General features: G+C 39.5%; 1 protein-coding gene across 9 annotated transcripts in view; it reads right to left on the minus strand.

Moving 5' to 3' along the window:
* Nucleotides 1-806: 806 nt before the first annotated feature.
* Nucleotides 807-19,106, minus strand: part of RASGEF1B (RasGEF domain family member 1B) — a 34,413-nt gene continuing 16,113 nt past the window's right edge. For 7 of the 9 annotated variants that reach the window (XM_019932802.3, XM_019932799.3, XM_019932796.3 and 4 more), the window contains 11 exons: nt 15,259-15,312; nt 14,952-15,164; nt 14,386-14,460; nt 12,879-12,974; nt 12,662-12,764; nt 10,889-10,968; nt 10,648-10,743; nt 5,489-5,584; nt 4,996-5,119; nt 3,768-3,840; nt 807-2,164 (listed from right to left, as the gene is read on the minus strand). In XM_019932802.3, the coding sequence (XP_019788361.1) occupies nt 2,140-2,164; nt 3,768-3,840; nt 4,996-5,119; nt 5,489-5,584; nt 10,648-10,743; nt 10,889-10,968; nt 12,662-12,764; nt 12,879-12,974; nt 14,386-14,460; nt 14,952-15,164; nt 15,259-15,312 (1,035 nt within the window). In that variant the 3' untranslated portion in view covers nt 807-2,139. The other 2 variants (XM_019932803.3, XM_073805383.1) reach the window with 2 other exon arrangements.

Below are 19,106 nucleotides of genomic sequence, written 5' to 3' on the forward strand. Positions count from 1 at the left end.
TAGCAGAAAGCAGCCATGAAAAAGTGTGTAAGCAAATGAATGTGCCTGTGTTCCAAACACTTCATTTATGGATGTGGAAATTTGCATTTCATGTAATTTTCATGTATCATGAAATACTCTTCTTTCCATTTTTTTTCAACAACTGTCACCTTGTGGCTCAAACAAAAGGGGTAGACTTGGCCAGCAGCCCATCATTTGAAGACCCCCAGACATAGAAGGCTGAAAGGTGGACATTGTTGCTGTCATGGCAACACATGCAAGGTGCAGAGTTCAGGGAAAGGCAAGGCGGCAGTGCTGCAGGGAGCCCCGCTCCGAGGGTTCCAGGACCAGCAGCATCAGTATTGCCTGGATCCCACCCCAGACCTAGAGAATCCACATCTGCAGGTCAGCGAGATCCCCAGGTTCCTTGCAAGCTTGAAGGTTATACTGAAGTCTCAGAAGGCTTGGCAGTGTGATCTCAAGGCTGGGCTCTGGAATTAAAGGTCTAGTTCAAATCTTTGTGTCTCTCATTAGTTATACGGCCGCGGACAAATTATTATTATTATTAATATGCCTGTTTCCACGCCTAAAAAGCGAAGATGATGATCCATGGCGAACACTTAGAAGTGCCTGGCAAGTGATGCTTATTAACTGTTTACTATGATTGAGTTTCAAAATATCAAAGGCCCACGCACATACTCCTAAAGGCCACTTCCCCAAGGGCAGACACATTTTCAGCCGGTCACTTGAGTTGAACAGCTGAGACTGCAACTCCCCCAATACCCCCCACCAATCCCATCCATTAAAGAAAACAAAGACACCACAACTCCTGGCCGCAGAGTGTCAAATATATTGATGGTTGTAAAGGGACAGCTTGGAGACATTTTAGGTCTGCTGAGATGGCGTGCAGCATACAGACATGCTCTGTTTTTCTGAAACCATGTCATTAAGTTTGCAAATACATCTCTGTTTTGAACATGATGTCTTTTTTTTTTTCATTAGCACAGTTTACTACTACAGTCTCTCCTACAGTAAATAAATATAATGGCTGTTTGCAGAGCCACTACAGATTTATTTAGATGTTTAACAAGGTGAACTATTTCACAATTAGTTCGACCTCTGAGTCAACAGCAAGATGTTTTTCATTTGTTTTGTTCACTGCTCTCGTGGGCGGGGGTTATCTTTTCCAATCTGTTCTCTGTTCACATGTTTAGTCGCCAACAGACTATGAAAGGTAGTGAAAAATAAGTCTGTTTAAAAAATTAAACTGTAATTAGGCCATGGGTTTTTTCCCAAGACCCTTAAAGTCAGATAATTTAAATTTACAAGAGGAAAAAAAAATAGGCATCATGGAAAACTAAGTAACAGAAACACTACTGAGAAACACATCTGTAGAACACAGTGGTCAGCTGTAAACAGCTCAGAAGGGTAAAGAAAACAGAAGGTCCTTCTAGAATGTTACACAGTCCAATGACAAACTCTGCTTTTTTTTCTAGTGGCTATTTTCCTACCACAGTGTTAGCTTCATTATTATATTAAATAACTTATATGGGTAAAAAGGAGTTTGCTAACCAGCAGCCAACTCAAAACCTTGTAGGAAGAGGGAGGAGGGGAATTCACAACACAGCCCGAGCTCAGGGAAACAAAGTCTGCAGTTGGCATCCAGCCAGCCTGACCCCTCCCGGCAATACCACTGAGCTGCAGTTTGGGATCTAAATGGAGGGCTTGCTTCCCCTCCCTCTTCTCCCTTTTTCTTTTAAGTTAACAAAGAAACGTGGGCTTCCTAAGAGCCAGCACTCAGCCGGGCAAGTCCCATTAGCAGCAAATGTTGAACCAAATTAAAAAACACACACACACACACAAAAGAAAGCTCCAGCCAGATGCAGAGCTGTGATTCACATGGAAATTCCAGGAGATGAATGATTGCAGAGCTGGGATCTTTAGAGGATTCTTCCTCAAGTGTCCTCAGTGAACATTACAGTCTCACAAAATCTGAGTCAGTCTGTCAGCTGTGGGGAATAAGGTCCCCGTCTGCTCTTGAGGGAGCGTGCTTGCAGGGACTTCATGATTTTTTGTGGCACTAGATGCCCGAAAACAAAGGCCAGAGATGATGATCTGCTTGAACGCAGCAGCGGCTAGCAGCAGCCAGCATCCCGTGTGTTAAACTCTGCCCAGGAGGCTGGACCTGAGTAATAAAGAAGATAAGATAAGAAGGAAGGTAGCAAATGATCTGAATGAGGATGAAAATCCTCACCTAATACTAGTTTCATCTTTCCCATGTTTGAAGTTTGATTTTACATAGTTTAAAGTAAGTCAGACACAGACAAACATCATATGGTACCACTTGTATGTGGAATCTAAAAAAATGATACAAATGGACTGATTTACAAAACAGAAACAGACTCACAGACGTAGAAAACAAACTTATGGTTACCAAAGAGGAAAGATGGGGGGAAGGATAAATTAGGATTTTGGGAATAACATATACACATTACTATATATAAAGTAGATAAACAACAAAGAACTATACTCAATATTTTGTAATAACCTATAAGGGAAAAGAATCTGAAAAAGAATATATATATATATATATATATATATATATATATATATATAACTGAATCACTTTGCTGTACACCTGAAATTAAAACACTGTAAATCAACTATACTTTAATAAAAAATAAATTAATTTAAAAAATTTTTTAAAGAAGGACAGAAAAATATTAAGCATTGAAGTCCTTCAGGTTTTCTGGGAGAACTGCTAGTCACTTAAAATAAATATATATTAGTGGAGATGGCCAAAAACCTAGCCCAAGATCAAGTTAATGAAGGCTCCCAAGTGACTATGGGAAGAAAAGAAAATGGGTTTGTCAACCTGGTACAAAAAGGCACATGGGACTTCCCTGGTGGCACAGTGGATAAGACTCCACGCCCCCAATGCAGGGGGTCTGGGTTCAATCCCTGGTCAGGGAACTAGATCCCACATGCATGCTGCAACTAAGAGCTCACATGCTACAACTAAGGAGACAGTGAGCCACAACTAAGGAGCACTCCTGCCACAACTAAGACCCAGTGCAACCAAATAAATAAATAAATATTAAAGAAAAAAAAAAGAGGCACATGTTCCCAGAGTCTCTTAGTAGAAATACACATACAGCAATTTTGGTTATAGTAATACTATATCCTGGGCTACTTTTGCCCATTAAAGCATCTCAGATGGTTAAAATACAAACTTACCTATCCTAGTTTTGTTTGAAAACACTACAGATTAACAACATTTTTAAATTTGGAGAGATTCTGTATTACATTTAAAGTCCCAGCTCTCTCCCAAACCAAAGAGGGGACCAAGATCTAGTCGATAAGTGACACACTCCAATTTACTGAACCAGCTGGTACTTGGGTCTCTTTGATCTCAGGTGAAATAAGATTTTACTGTTAGAGCTATTCAGAAATACAGTCTGAACTTCTTATCTTTTAGATGAAGAAAATGTGTCAGTGCCCTTTTTAACATACCACAGGGTAATTTCAGTTCCTCATTCCATAAAATAATGGGAGAAAGAAGAACAGAGTCACTATATATTTGCCAGTACTAAAAAAAAAAAAGACAATAAAACTGAAGGATGGCAATGAGGATTCCAAGCCACAAAGATTCAGTTAACAGGAGATAAGCTACAGAGAGGACTTGGAACTCGCAGGCAGGGACTCCCTATGACAAGCACGCAGCTTTCTTCACTTAAGGGCAACGTCTTTATTAGATCTGTACAGCAATGAGAAGCAATGAGACCCACCTTAAGGACTTCCATCTGTCTTTCTCTATATGGTTTTCAGGTCCTTCACTCTCATAGGAAGCCAAGTAGAGAGCTACAATCAACCAAAAGTACGAATGCATTAACGCTGAAGCCTTTTCCTGATATATTACCCACCTCCATCCATCCCCCATTCAACCTGAACCAAACCCTACAGCAAAACACACTCCTTAAAATATCAAATTACAACCGGGGAGCTTTAAGAACACAGAATACCACACTTTGCCCCTGACTGACCATCTCAACACAACCCCAAGGGCCTCTTAGGCCAAGAAGGCACTTGGTTAACTAAGACAATTTATGAGGCAAAAAAAGCTTAAAAAGGCAAGCCACAGGATGCGATCATACACTCACATTTATGTTCTTTACAAAGAAGGGGGATGCGAAGGGGAGCCTTTCCTGTTAGCTTTTTAAAAGACATTTTAGCAGGTAAAAAGTCAGGTTTTCTAGGCCAATTTTTCACTCTTCTAATGTTTTTCTCTTTAATATTAAGTCAAAAAGAATTCCAAAGATTTAAAAGCTTGTTATTAATCCTGTTTGTAGAGGCTAATAATAATCAAGTCCCCTCTGGAATGGGTCATATTAATTCAAAATGTTCTTCAGTCATTATCACAAACACTACCAATCTACTATGAGAAGTAGTTAATAATGCTATTGATTTCTACAATATTAGGTTATAACAGATTAATATAATCAATCCCCAAGTCTTTTACAAACTTTAAGTTTCTGGTCAGTTTTTTGGACACAATCACTGTTTCTGCCTCAAATTTCCTAATGTTTTAACAGGTTAAGACTTTCCACTGTTTGTTTTGACAAACAGCAGGGGCTAGCAATTGTTTTGTTCTTCAAATTACCTTGAATGTCAACATATCATGAAACACCTTTTTTCTCCATTAAAGCAAGCCTAAACAAGGGCAAATAATTCTTCAATAACTTTCCATTTGTGCCCAAAGCTCTGCAGATCTAATATTATAAAGAATGTTTAAACACAGAAACGTACTGCTTATCGGTGAATAGTGAGTGCCTGACACAAATATTTTAGGGATAAATCATACGGTTTTCTGTGCAACAGAAAATTCTTAAGATGGAATAAGTCAGAAAACAGGCCTCATACTACATGAGGAACCTGGCACCAAGCATTTATATGCTGACTTCCTGATCGTAGGGTCTGTGGATGCTGGTGGCGGCCCCGGCTGGACAGGCTACCCACCATCTTCACTAAAGACTGGTACTGTGAGCAAGTACTGTAAGATCTTCCGGTCCCTCTCAAATGGACACTCCACTTGCTTCCATGTCATGAATTCACTCACTTGTTTGGCCAGTTCCCAAAATTTCTAGAAAAGAATAAAATGAAAGTTGAAGTTAAAGGCAGTTATCAAAAATCATGGGCTTGGATGAGATCACTCCATTTAATGTTCTCCTCTGGCTTCTAATCTTCTGAACTCCATAATTTTCTTAATTTAATAAAAATTAGCAATAGATATTTGCTAGGTAGAGGTCCAAATTTACTCAAGTACCTCTGGATAATAATTTATAATAATGGTGCAGCTAATTTATTCTAGTCAGCATTGTTATCTTCTTACAAATTAGTAGGGAAAGAGAAAACTTGGCTCGAGAACTTCAGAAGCAGCTTAGATGGCCTGGGCGCTCTACAGTTGCTGGAGAAGCTAGCCCTTCTCTGGGCTCAGATCTTGCAGCCTTACCTCAAAGTTGACATGGCCGTTGGGAAGGCGGTTGGCACACCCCTCATTGAGGAAATAAATATCTTTGATTAAAAGACTGAAGAATGGTATCACAATCTAGAGAAAACAAAAAGCTCTGGTTTGTTTTGGGCAAATAAACATTTAGACTCTCATCAAACAATATAAGAAGTTAATGAACAGCATTGACTCTGGATTACAGACTAGGCTATAATTAATTAAGACAGGTACAGTGTTTCCTTTGCCTCCCATGAGAGCAGTTTCCTTCTTTATATAGTTTTGCATAACATGAAAATGCTGTTAGTAACCAAAATGCAGCAAAGATGGGTGGCAGTGGGAGGCAGATTGGCTTCACATTGTTGCTAGTTCCCCCCATTTTTCTCAGGGCAATAGCATATAATCAAATCTGAGAGTTCTAGCTATAATCAAAGAAAAAACATCTAAAAGAACTCTTACTTTTCATTTAGTTAGAGCAAAATATTAATAGAATACCTGCCACTGCAGGTACTAAGAGCTTAAGATGTGTGACCCAGCTCTCTGTGAGAATCTGTACTGTTTTTATCATTTAGACATCTACATTTTAGATGAACTTTTTCTTAGAGGAACATTTTCTTTTCCCTTGAAGATACTGCTCAAGATAACATGAGAGCACAGGGTTTTTGGTAATAGTTGCTACAAACTTCCTGTTGAGTAAACCTGGCCTTCTTGTGACACAGCAGGTAAGCACCTGTTCTCATGGGAAATCACCAAAGTGGTACCTTGCACAATATGTTGTGAGGCAGGCCCAGGTGAAGGAGGAATATAAATGTGCCAATTAAAATTAATGGCTGTTTAAAAAACAATGAGCCTTCTTTAGTAAGACTTTCCTGCCTCACATCTTTGGTTTGATATGGTGGTATTTAATTAATTAATCTAAAATAATAATCTCTAAGAGAGTACTCAAAATTCTACGAAGACCAGAATGAACAAAGAACAAAGCTCTTTGTTCTTCCACTTTGTAACTTCCACTTTCTCTCAAACGCCAACATGCTTTTGAAGATTCTAAATGTGCTACAATGTAAATAATGCTGCAGACACAAATCGTGGACCTATGTTGTTTACCCAAGAGCAGGTTTTTGAAGGTTCCCTAAGCTTATGACTCATGTGGTACACCTATACTAGATGAATGACGGGTCTGGAAAACAAACATTTTGGCTTGTACTTAAAAACATTAAGTATCAATTTTCACTTCTAGGGGGCAATTCAGATTTTTCCCCTAAAGTCATTTAAAAAAAGATAGGCTTTGATTTTTTTTTGTTTCATTGATCTCTGAAAATAGCCAAAATGAATCTTCAATTTCGACAGCCCTTTTGAATATACTTTTAATCATTTGCTATTGTCTGGAAGTCTCTAAACTGAATTCGTAAAGATTCCCTCATTACCTTCTCCTTCAAATATTACTGACTATATCTCTATTATTTTAGAACTAAACAGCCATGGTAACAAGGATGAAAGCACACCCGAACTTCACCTCTTTGCAAGACCACTTGTCACTGGGGGGTGCTGGGCTTTGGCTCTGCTAGACCTCAGTTTAAAATGTGGCTCCACAACTGACTGGACGTACAAGCCAGGAGTCCGCCACCTGTGGCCCAAGGGCCAGCCCACCTCACCACCTGTTTTGGAACGGCCTAGAAGCCACACATTTTACATTTTTAAATGGCTGGGAAAATATCAAAAGAATAATATTTCATGAGCATGAAATTAAATGAAGTTAAAATTCCAGTGTCCAGACAGCTTTACTGGAAAACAGGCACACTCATCCGCTCACCCGCGTACCGTCTATGTCTGCTCTTGTGCCACCACATCTGAGCTGAGTAGTTGCAACAGAAACCGTATGGTTTACAATGCCTAAAATATTTAGGATCTGGCCCCTAAGAGAAAGAGTTTGCCAACCCCTGGTATACGCCTAAGAAAGCCTAGTTTCCTCACCTTAAAATGGGAACAGTACCTCACTGACTTGTGGTGAGGATTAAATTCAACAACACAGGTTTGACCTCAATTAAGCATTCCCCCCAAACCAGTGGGCCCCATACAAGGGGACAAGTATTACTGATATATCATCATAAGGAAAATGAGGACTGAATTATTATCAGGATGCAGTAACTGCCTAGTGTAACAGCTTTTAAGCAAGAACTTTACTTCTGTGCCCTGTTCTGTAGTGCTGGGCCGTGAGATTCACGTGGTGTTGATCACATGAATCATTTTATATACATATATATATATAATGGAATAAAGACACTGTAGTATATATGCTTGTATGTATATATATTATATATATGTGTATATATGTGTGTATATATAAATATACAGACACACACACACACACTACAATTTCTTCATCCATTCATCCATCAATGGACATTTAGGTTGTTTCTATCTTTGGCTTTGTAAATAACGCTGCAATGAACAAGGGGGTACATGTATCTTTTCTAAACATATAGTGTTTTTGTTTTCCTCGCATAAATACCCAGAAGTGGGATTGCTGGATTGATCCACTATTAATTGTCTGAACCACTCTTCCAAGAACACAGCGATAGAAACAATCTCCCTTATGATCATTCCTGTGCTGTTCCTTATGCCCATATGCCAGACAGAAGTCTCACAGTCTTCTTCAACATGTCATTTCCTCATGGATGGTTCCCTTCAGATGTGCAGCCCCCACATAAATCTACCACTGTAAAAATCGGGAGACTGTAAGGGCTTCGGATTTCCAGAGTGAAGGTGGATGTACAGGCTACTACAGGAGCAAAAGTTTGCTTTCTGAGAGGTCTTTCAATGAAGGCTTTAGTGGGAGAACGTCTCAAGTAGTAATGTTCTCTAATTCCCTTTCACAATATTCTTGGCAACTACACCCTAAACGCATTATCAGTTCCACAACTAGAAATGAATGCTGATGATCAGAAATGGAATGGTGAAAGGACTGAAAACCATGCACTTGTACGAGAAGTGGTTAAAAACCAGGAGACACAAGGACTCACAGAAAAAAACAGCAATTTAAAGATCATTTAATGGCCCTGATGTGAAAGATAGATTTTTTTCTATATGGTACCTAGAGATGTGCCACATTGGCCACCTAAACATAATTCAGAGAATATCAAAGATTATATTACTTTATTCACACTGCCAGGAAGACTTTAAAATAGGAACTGACTTAGGAATGAAGAGAGTCTACCCTCACTTCAAAAAAGAAAACAGAATCCCAATTCTCTTGAATAAAAGGTGAATTTTTATCCCCAAATGTTTTCATTTATAGCCTTTGAGACCACTTGTGAAAAAGAAATGGCGTATTGCTTTAAATTGGTGGTGGGATCATTTGTTTTACGAACTACAGAACACAATCCATACACTCACACAAAACTGGTTAAAAAACAACAAAACTAAAGCAGACAGAGTTTAGTAAATGATGGAAAGGGTAAATACTGGAAAAAGCTATGAGAGTTCCACGAGTACAACGTTCAGTGAGACCTTTGTGGGAGGGCTGGACTTCAGAATTCCTTTGGCCAGTACTGCAGCTCCTGACCAAGAGAGATGATTCTACAGCCTCTTCCTCGCTAAGGCAGAGGCCCTCTAACTCACGGAGGTCCTGCAGAGAAAGCCTTGCTTCCAACACGGAGAGGTGAAGAAAAGGCTGCAGACAGCCTCCCACAGGTCTTCACACTTCAGGGTACTGGGATCCTCCCATGCATGTGATCATTTCCCAAAGGTTGAAAAACTTCTGATTCGATTTTTCTCAAAGTAGTCACAGGAGCACTGGGATGTGGGCAAATAAACTTTATATTTTTCTTTTTCATTCTCCTCATCCTTGTTCTTTCTCAAAGAGCTTTAACCTTCTTTTTAAATTTTATTTATATTTTGGCTGCGCTGGGTCTTAGTTGTGGCACACGGGATCTTCCTTGCAGCATGCGGGATTTTTTAGCTGCAGCATGAGAACTCTTAGCTGCGGCCTGCATGCGGGATCTAGTTCCCCAACCAGGGATTGAACCTGGGCCCCCTGCATTGGGACCTCAGAGTCTTACTCTTACCCACTGGACCACCAGGGAAGTCCTGGGCAGGTAAACTTTAAAAGCTGGTAAACTCCCTCAGGCTAAATCGAGATAGTTATCTCTGCTTCATCCCTTCTCTGACCTTGTTTCTTTATCAAAATAATAATAATAATAATAATGTATTTACAATATCTCGCAAACATTATCAGAACTGATATTTTGGGTTTTGTTGAGAAGCAATTTAGCATGTTTAAAAGGTGGGGTTTCTTTTTGTGTTTGTTTTTATTTTAGATCATGGTGGCTGAAGCTTTTTGGGGGAAGTGACTGAGAGGCCCTGAAATTTTTTACCCTCATTTTCGTTTATTTGTTGAAGACATAGTTTAAGTTAGAAGATGGATAGAATCTAAGCAGAAAATAACTTTCATCAAGCAACCTTCATCAGCCCATTTACTGCAACCAGGTATTTACTTTTCAAATAACATGATCTCCAAATGTCAAAATGACTTATCCTTCCCATGTATGAAATGTGCCAATGAAGGACCCTCTGAGTCAGAAGTACAGTTGATCCAAGATAATGTGAAATTGTTTAAGGGCAGGGCAGATAGAGTGAGGATCATTCATCTCTCAGACATCATCTCTGTACCTTTTCTGCCACCCACATATCCAATTAGTAACAGCAGGCCTAATGCTACAGCAACTAACCTACTTTCTGAACATAAATGACTTAACCATGGGAGGTAAGCTAATTCTTTAAGAGAAAAGGTTACATTAAGTCAGCCACCTTGTGCAGTGTGTAAATGTCTGTTTTCCATTTAATCAAATTACTCTCCAATGCTATTAGTCATCTTAACATAGGACTTAATACTTACTGCTTGAAACGCAACTATGACACATTACAAAATAGTCATTTAAATAATGCAATAATAACATTTGCAAATTTCTCCACCAAGTTCCCTTTCCCTCTCCTCCTTCCACCCTTCCTTTAGCACTCCCCTTCCCTCTGTGGCAAGTGATAAAAATGTCTACAGCACGCGGCCTTGCTTTCTTAGATCTAAACTAAAAGAAGCTCGGTACAGTAGTTCACATTTCAGTGCAACACATGGCAACTCTACTATGAATAAAACTCCTTTAAACCCATACCTTCTCTCTGCTGCTATGAGCAGTTAAAGACCTTTGTGCCGCCCCACGAAGAGCTGTTCGATAATTGTAGAAATTGCTTGAAGGGTCCATCTGATGCTGAAGACAAAAGAGAGGAGAGTATTAACTACACACTTCTCACCTGCAGAAAGTTTACGAGACCTCACTTTTAACGCCACATAAAAAATTCCAAATAATTCAGGCGCAAAATGTTACGTAAGAGCAAAACAGCAGCTCCACATACCTCAAGAACGTCAAACTTCGCTGTCTTCACTTTGGCCCAAGTTTTTTTCAGTCGAGAGACTGGGCTCATATTCATGCCAGCTTCCAATTTAAAATGGAGGGGGAGAAAAAGAAGGTGGAAATAGAGAAATAAGAGAGGTCATTCTAACCTATGTTCTGAAAAAGTGTTCATTACTAAGTGGAAGGAAATTAACTTTATACAAAAAACCTGCCAAATGATTTTCCAGAGTAGTGGTCCCATCTCATACCACCACCCATGTCTGAGAATTCTACTTGGTCCACATCCTCACAATATTTGGTTCAACTAGTCTTCTTAATTTCAGTCACTCCCATGTGTGAAATGCTATTTCACTGTGATTTTCATTTTAATTTGTATTTCTCTGATGACTAATGATGTAGAGCATCTTTTCATATACTTACGAGCCATCAGTATATCTTCTTTTGTGAAATGTCCAAGTATTTTGTCTTTTTTTTTTTTTTTTTTTGGCGGTACACGGGCCTCTCACTGTTGTGGCCTCTCCCGTTGTGGAGCACAGGCTCTGGACGTGCAGGCCCAGCAGCCATGGCTCACGGGCCCAGCCGCTCCGCGGCATGTGGGATCTTCCCAGACCGGGGCCCGAACCCGCGTCCCCTGCATCGGCAGGCGGACTCTCAACCACTGTGCCACCAGGGAAGCCCTTTTGCCCTTTTTTTCATTGGGTTATTTGTCTACTTAGTATCGCTTTGTAGGGTCCTTTATAGATTCTGAGTACAAGTTCTTTTTTAGCTAGATGTATTACAAATACTTTCTCCCGTGAAATGGATTGCCTTGATATTTTCTTAACAGTACAAGAAGGGAATTAAATAATCTTCTATTACCTAGACTGTGGATCTTTCAGGTCTTTGATGTAGATGAACATCTGTTCACTATTCTCATGGAGTAAGCCAGATAGAGACCTGAAGCTTGGCCAGTATTTTTATGGGGGAGATAAAGGGGAAAAAGAATCTTTTTAATGGAAAAAAGAATTGGTGAGAGGGATTTATTAGAATCAAAATTATTGAATTAAATCTGGTAGATTCTCTGGCTTCAAACTGACCCTGACTCTGAAGAGTCAGGCAAATATTCAAATATTTACTGAGTACCTAAAATGTGTAGCATAGCCATATCATTTATCATATAAATTAGAATATTTTTTAACGGAAGAGTCATTAACCATAATTGTGGCAAGAAAATAGGTATAAATTGGGAAAACCAAGACAGTGTTACCCCCTGCCCTATGTTTATAGAATGAACAGTCACTGGCATTAAAATCCCCATGATACAGAGGAGGAGCAAAGTTTATAGGCTGGGCTAATAAGGTCGAAGGAGGATACGTACTAGTGACTTGGGTAGTCAGAAATGTTCCAGCTTCTCAGGCTGCCCTCTTGTCTTGCTGATGGAATCATTTGATTTAGTCCCAGATCATATATTTCTATAATGCTTGATACACAAGCTACTCAAACACTTTCTAAAATCCTTAATTTAGGCACATATCTCATGTGTAAGCCTTTATACATAAATATTCAGATGAGGATAAAGTGACTAAATGTATTCCATGAATTCTTATATACTTAAAAAAGATTACACATACTTGTACCAATTTGGATATTTAAAGCATTCTGGACGTTCTGAAACAAGTCTAGATTAAACAATACAGTTTTCATTAACAAAACTGTACTATCTGCAAATTTTCAGTGGATACATTTCACAGGATCTATAAAAATAAAGGACTCATATCTCTCAGAAAACACTCACAGATTATTGCCATCAAGGAATTAAAGTTGCCAATGTTAAAACACTCCCGAGCTACGTCAATGAAATACTCAATCATCCTTGCTCGGTGCTTCTTCTTTACAGGCTGTATAGAAAGAGAAAAAAGAGGGCAGTTATCCAACATGTAGACCCAACAGATGTAAAAAGTATGAAAAGATAATATAGAGGGCTAGAAGAAAGAGAAAATTCATTTTCTCACCATGCAGATTTCTGTAGCAACCAAGTAGCTGAGACGATTAAACCATTCCACGTAAGCTTCTAAGTTCCGTGTTTTCTTCCGTTCACTGTAGCAACTCTATAGAGAAAGGAAAGTGAGCAGAGGAGTTGGAGAAAAAAAGAGTGTATTAAGCTCTCCTTTTTTTCAGATGTGGGCCTTTATTCTCAGTGTGTGAATTAGGAAGGCTTTCTAGGATAAGAGTGGGGGTTGGGAGGGGAAAGAGAGAGAGAGGGAACCACTAACATTCTTGACTCTCCTTACAGAAATATCAAATCTCTTAGTATAGTCCAGTGAAAACCCGAAGGTCTAGAAATCTATTCTGCTACATTCATGACAATCTATTCTGATGAATTCATGATTTGTGCCTTCTCTCCCAGGAAGCTAAGTTACTCTTGGGGGGAACTGTCCTCAGAAGCACAATTCAGAAACAAAAAAAGGGTCTTGGCTGCATTCTAAAACAATCTTGACTAATTAATGGGGTATGAATACCAATTGCTGTCCGCACAGCACGCAGAAGCTGAAAGCGCAGAAGACTAGAAAATTTTCTCTTAAAATTAAGTCTAGGAGACAATTTTGGAACTTTGTGTAGCAAGAAACTAAATATCTTCCAAGGTAGATAAACAGAAGCCTACATCATCCTGGTCTTTAATAGGGTGAGTGACATATTGTTCAAAAACAAAAAGAAGTTAAGCTCATCTCAGAGTTCAAGGCCAAACTTGAACAGGTTAATTACACCCCTCTTTCCTTCCTTCCAAATGAAACAAACAAATTTCAAAAAAGTCCACTAGCCTCCTATTGCAAAACCTAATCTTGACTTCCTGTACTGAGCAAAACTATTCTAAGGGCGGAAAACAGCTGCTGCCCCTTCTCCCAAAGGAGGGCTTTCATTAGTGGGTGATGCAGTCTTTGCTTAACAATTTGAAATACTTCCTGGAGGTCACTGGGGGAAAAATTTCTTATGTGTGTGTATACCGGTTTTACAGCCCATGCCTAGTGTCAGTTTCTTTCCATATGGGCTGCATCAGGCAACAAACCTGTCATGAGGGATTCACCTTAAAACAAGAAGCAAGGCAGTAAAGACCCAGCCTCAGCACACTGGATGTGCATCCTGTCTTTATAGCTTCTGCTATTGTTGAATCATGAGCAGAGCATCCTTTCGTATTTTCCTTCTGACTTAATCTGCTAAAACCATTACCCTTTTATCTCCTACCTTCACCACCACAAATGCCCGCACCTACTTGCTTATTAAATTTCCCAATAAGGAGGAAGAGAGGTTAAAAGTTGGTGGTAGGGTAAGAATATCGTCAAGGCACTTAGAGGCCAGGCTCAAGAAAAAATGTAATGAATCAGGTATGGCTAATGAAAAACAAAAAAAAAGTTTTTAAAACCTAAAACAAAATTGTTCCAATTTCTGTCTCTCGTACACACTATCATAGACTAAAGAATTCCATTGCCAATTTCAGGGCTGACCTCTGGGTAGACCAATTACCTTGTCATTGTCCAAAGGGTCCTTCTGCACAAATGCCTGAACAAATTCTTCTGGGCCAATATAATTGAGCCTCTCCTGAAACACAAACCCAGCAGGTCAACAGTATTAAACAAAAGGAGAAGAAATGGTCTTTCCGTTCTGTCTACTGACTTTTAACACTACCCTCATTTTTTAATGTAACTTGTGAAATAAGCCTTTAACCCTCAAAATTGTCATCATCTTCAAGGTCTGAGCAGAGGCAGTTTTCTGCTTGGGTCAGTGCTACACTAGAGAGTAAAAGGCTGAGCGAGTTATGGAAAAATTAACTAGAGGGGGAACATGAGGAAGGTCAATAAACTCTTTGCTCTTCAGTCTTGCTTAGTATTTATTTTAAAGTGAACTCCCAAAATATCAGAAATAGTCATATTCAAATGTCTAAACAAAACACGTTCCAGCTATTTCATAGATTATTTCCCATTTGGATTATTCTAACCCCTCCCTTGACATTACCGCTGACGAACACACTGTCTGGTTGTCAAAGCAAATCAAGTGTGGGTTATAAAAGACAAGGATGACAATGGCCTTACTAGCTCTATGTGAGTCAGCTGCTGGGCCAACGTGTAAGGGTCACTGCAGACAGTAATAATGTCCCTTTGTATGGACTGTGGCTTGGTCTTGAGAAGTGTGAGCCGATCTGTTGACGTGGAGCTGATTTTTGCCAGGACTTCCTCATACTGGCTGAGCGCGGCAAGTTTGCGGATTAGACATTGGATCATCTGCTGGACATTCTTCCTGTATGTCTGCCAGGAAACAAGCAAAGGATTACCTCCTTGCTCTGCTTGTCTGTTTTCACCACTACGCAAACTCAGAGACTCTGTACTTCAACGCTTTTACCTTCACGTTGGACAGCCACCTTGGTTGAGGGCAGTTAGAGGATTCAGCTTCGCTCTAACAGTTTAAAAGAGACACATACACATAAGGTGTCTTTTCAGATTTGTAAGACTTAGTTCTTTTCTCAGGCTGCTCTTGAGAGTACAATTCAAGTTGGGCCATGAAAACACAAGGATGATTTAGATGAGCTACTGAGGGAATCCAGTATAATAAGAACCACATATAACTAATGTTCTCTGGGCTGGCATAGGAATGTACCGGTTTTCTTTTAGTAGGTTAAAATGTGTTGATCTCAAGTCAGAGCATCCTTTTCCTAATTCTTTTTCTTTAGAGTCCCCGTCTAGATTTTTCTCCTTCTAGCATTCCCAATCTCATTAGTCTAAGGGTACAGACAGCTACTTAACAGAAATACACCATCACTTCCTACTCAGCCCCCAACCACCTTCCTGACTTCCACATAGAACATGAGTTACCACCAAAAAAAAGCAATGGATATTCCTTTTTGGTATCTGACTTCCAGTTGGTTCATGTCCATTTCTTTTGCATTCATGAGTCAGTGCTAATGTTCACCACCAAACTCTTCCACATGGCAATTGTACTCATAATGCTACTACCAGGTGACACCTTGTTTGTTACTACATCATGCTACCGCCACAATACTTAAGAGAAATTGGTTTTAAAGCAATGCGTGTATTATAGATAAATGTCAACCTCTTGACTTTTAAAATAGTTGTTAAGTCCAAGAAAGAGCTCCACAATCAACCAATTCCTAAGGTAGAGTTACATGTGTAAGTTAGGGTATTCTTTTATTCTTCCTTTTTCAGGCAAAAATTGCCAAACTGACACTTATCCTTCTGGGTAAACTGTGACACCTGTTATCAGAGGTTATCAGAGGCACACAGGCTGCTTCAATGCTAACGTGGTCCTTAGGTTAACAGCTCCAAAGGAGGACAGTCCTAGTGAATTTACAGATGAAAGCCCTATGTCCATGCTTTACTAACTAATCAGCTCCTTTTAAAAAGGTACCACAATATCATTTTCTGAGATTAATTATCTGAAAATTAAATGGCATCTTACCTACAAGTCTAAGAACCATCTTTTTTTACGGAAGTAATTTGGTTTACCAGAGCATATTATAAAACTTTAAATGAATAGATATTTGCATACTTAAGCCAAGGAAAGTTAAAAATAGAAGGAAATGATCAATTCTCATATAGTCAAGGCAAAAAGGCACACACAACCTTCTTTCTTTTCTTTTTCTCTACTTGTCTGATGTATATTACTGAGTTCTTTAAACTGGTCCATTAGATGACCTTTTCCCCCTCTACATTCACAGACCACCCTGAAGTCACTAATGAAATACCTAAGTGTTTAAAAAATTGAGCCTTCAAGGAACCTATCTTCCACACAGCATTAAGGTTATCAGTTAAGAAGATGGTATCTATTTGGTAATATGGTTGTCACTCAAAGAAAATGCCTCTTTCTTTGGAATTCGAAGCAGTTAAGGCCAAATTGAGGGCTATTTTAAATCCCTCGCTGGGGGTGAGGAAAATGGGTGAGGAGGGTCAAAAGGTAGAAACTTGCAGGTATAAAATAAGTCAGTCATGGAGATGTAATGTACAAGATGGTGACTATAGTTAATAACATTGTATTGAATATTTGAAAGTTGCTGAGAGAGTAGATCTTAAAAGTTCTCATCACAAGAAAAAACTTTTGTTAATTATGTAAGGTGACATGTTAACCAGACTTACTGTGGTGATCATTTTGCAATATACTCAAATACTGAATCATTATGTTGTATACCTAAAACTAACAGAATGTTACATGTCAATTGTACCTCAATAAAAATAAATTAATAAAAATAAAATAAAACCTGCATCCCTTGCTTCTTCTACATTCATAATCTTGAGTTACATAAAAATCGATGAACTTAAAATGGTTTCTTCAGTCTTCTGTCCCAAATGTCATAATAAATGCTCCCTGGGTGATTCTGACATGCAGCAAAGCCTGTCTGGTGAAAGACTCTTATTCTACACTTTAAAAAATGCTTTTTAGGGAAAGAGGTAGAGTAATGGATAGTGGAGGATTCAGCTAGTGAGCAAAACGCAGCAAAATATGAGAACATGTATGCAATAGGGTATAGGGGAAAAGCTATTCGAATAACAAAGAACGTGAGTGCGTGTGTGTGTGAGACAGAGAGAGGATATGTGTGTGACCTCTTTAAAAAGTTTGCTGCTGCCATTTGATTCCATTCGAGAAACCAAAGCTTCGTGTTGTTAAGCATGCTTTTTTACGGAATCATGGATTGCCAAGTACGTACTTATTCTTTTTTATAACTTCAAATGCCAGTGACAGTAATTACCTGGCAAATAAAGACAGAATAAAGACAGGCCCCGTAAGGAAGAGAAAATTGCACTGTACCCACTATAGTCATTTGTCATGTAATTGAATCATCAGTTTCATTTCGGGTTTCTTGCTGTCAAGTCCTAATAAACCTCTTCATTTTGGGCAAATCCTTAGGGGAGGGGGGTAACATATTAAGCCATGCTATGTGGAACTGTCCTAGCAGATTCAGAAGAACTCAACTAAATTATACAGAGGGCACACCTGGATCCACTGACTGCCAAAGAAAATCCCTAAAGTCCCAGGCAAGAAGCAGCAAGTCCCAACCCAAGTGCACACTCCTTCCCATGGAGGGAGATAACTTTTCAGCAGAGGGGAATATTTTTTTCCTATTCCAGTAACCGATTCATTTGTTCACTCATTCGTTCATTCATTCAAACACTCCTGAGTGCCTATTAACTACCAGATACTGGGCTAGGAGTTAAGGATGCTATCTGAACAAAAGGAGCACAGCATGGAGTCTAGTGAGGAAAAACAAGTCATAAAGAAAGTAATTACTAATCACAGAGTGCTCTGAAGGGGAAGGGTGGTGAAAGCCAAGAATGGGGGATGACCATGGCTGGGGAGGCCAGGGAAGGTGTCTGCAAGGAAAGACACTTAAGCACATGGCAGATAAGTGGCCTCCCAAGTACAGAACTGAGGAAAAGAGCATCCACCACAAAATTTTAGGGCTGAAAGGGACATTACTACAGGGAGGTTACCTCTATGATTTAGAAATGAAGAAGGAGCAGAGACTTCAGGGGACTTGCCAAAGCATTCAAATCAACCACTGCCAAACGTGGACCCGATTCTGAACACTGTCTAGAAGTGACTAAAGGAATACAATCTCACTGGAAAACCCAACCTGATCATGGCAGGTGACATCTCTCCACTCAAGCCCTAGGCTTATCTTCTCATATCTTTTCACACTCAAAACCGTCTGAAGATGTCAGGTTTATCAAGGATTTGTTATTAACACAGGATGGCTGATAGGAAGCCCAGGCACAAGGCTATCTGGTCCCCATGCTTGGTTCCATCCAATTCTTGAGTGGCTTGATCCTGTTAAAAAGAGATCGGAACCAATCTGGCCAACACAGATAGAAGTGACCTCCCTCATGGACTCCCATGACAAGAAGGACAAAAAGCCATCCATTTGGCATTGTATCTGAAAAAGATTTTTAAGGTGTTCCTTTTGGGAAAAACAAGTCGTCATTTCTACCTTTTAAAAAGGCAACAGAAGGAAGGGAAGCTGACTGCCACACCAAGTTAAGTACTGACACAGAACTTAACTGAAGTGAAGCACTGCCTGACTCGGAGCTCAGCCTCCACACAAGAAAAAGCCCTTATGATGCCACTAATCTTTTGAGCAGCTTGCCATAAACTTAGGTCACGGAGCCAGCATTGACCCTGTCAAGCAACACAATAGCTTCCCCTCTAAGAAAAGATTTACTACAAAACTGTGATGCTTA

The sequence above is a fragment of the Tursiops truncatus genome, chromosome 5 (assembly GCF_011762595.2).
Source record: "Tursiops truncatus isolate mTurTru1 chromosome 5, mTurTru1.mat.Y, whole genome shotgun sequence".
NCBI lineage: Eukaryota > Metazoa > Chordata > Mammalia > Artiodactyla > Delphinidae > Tursiops > Tursiops truncatus.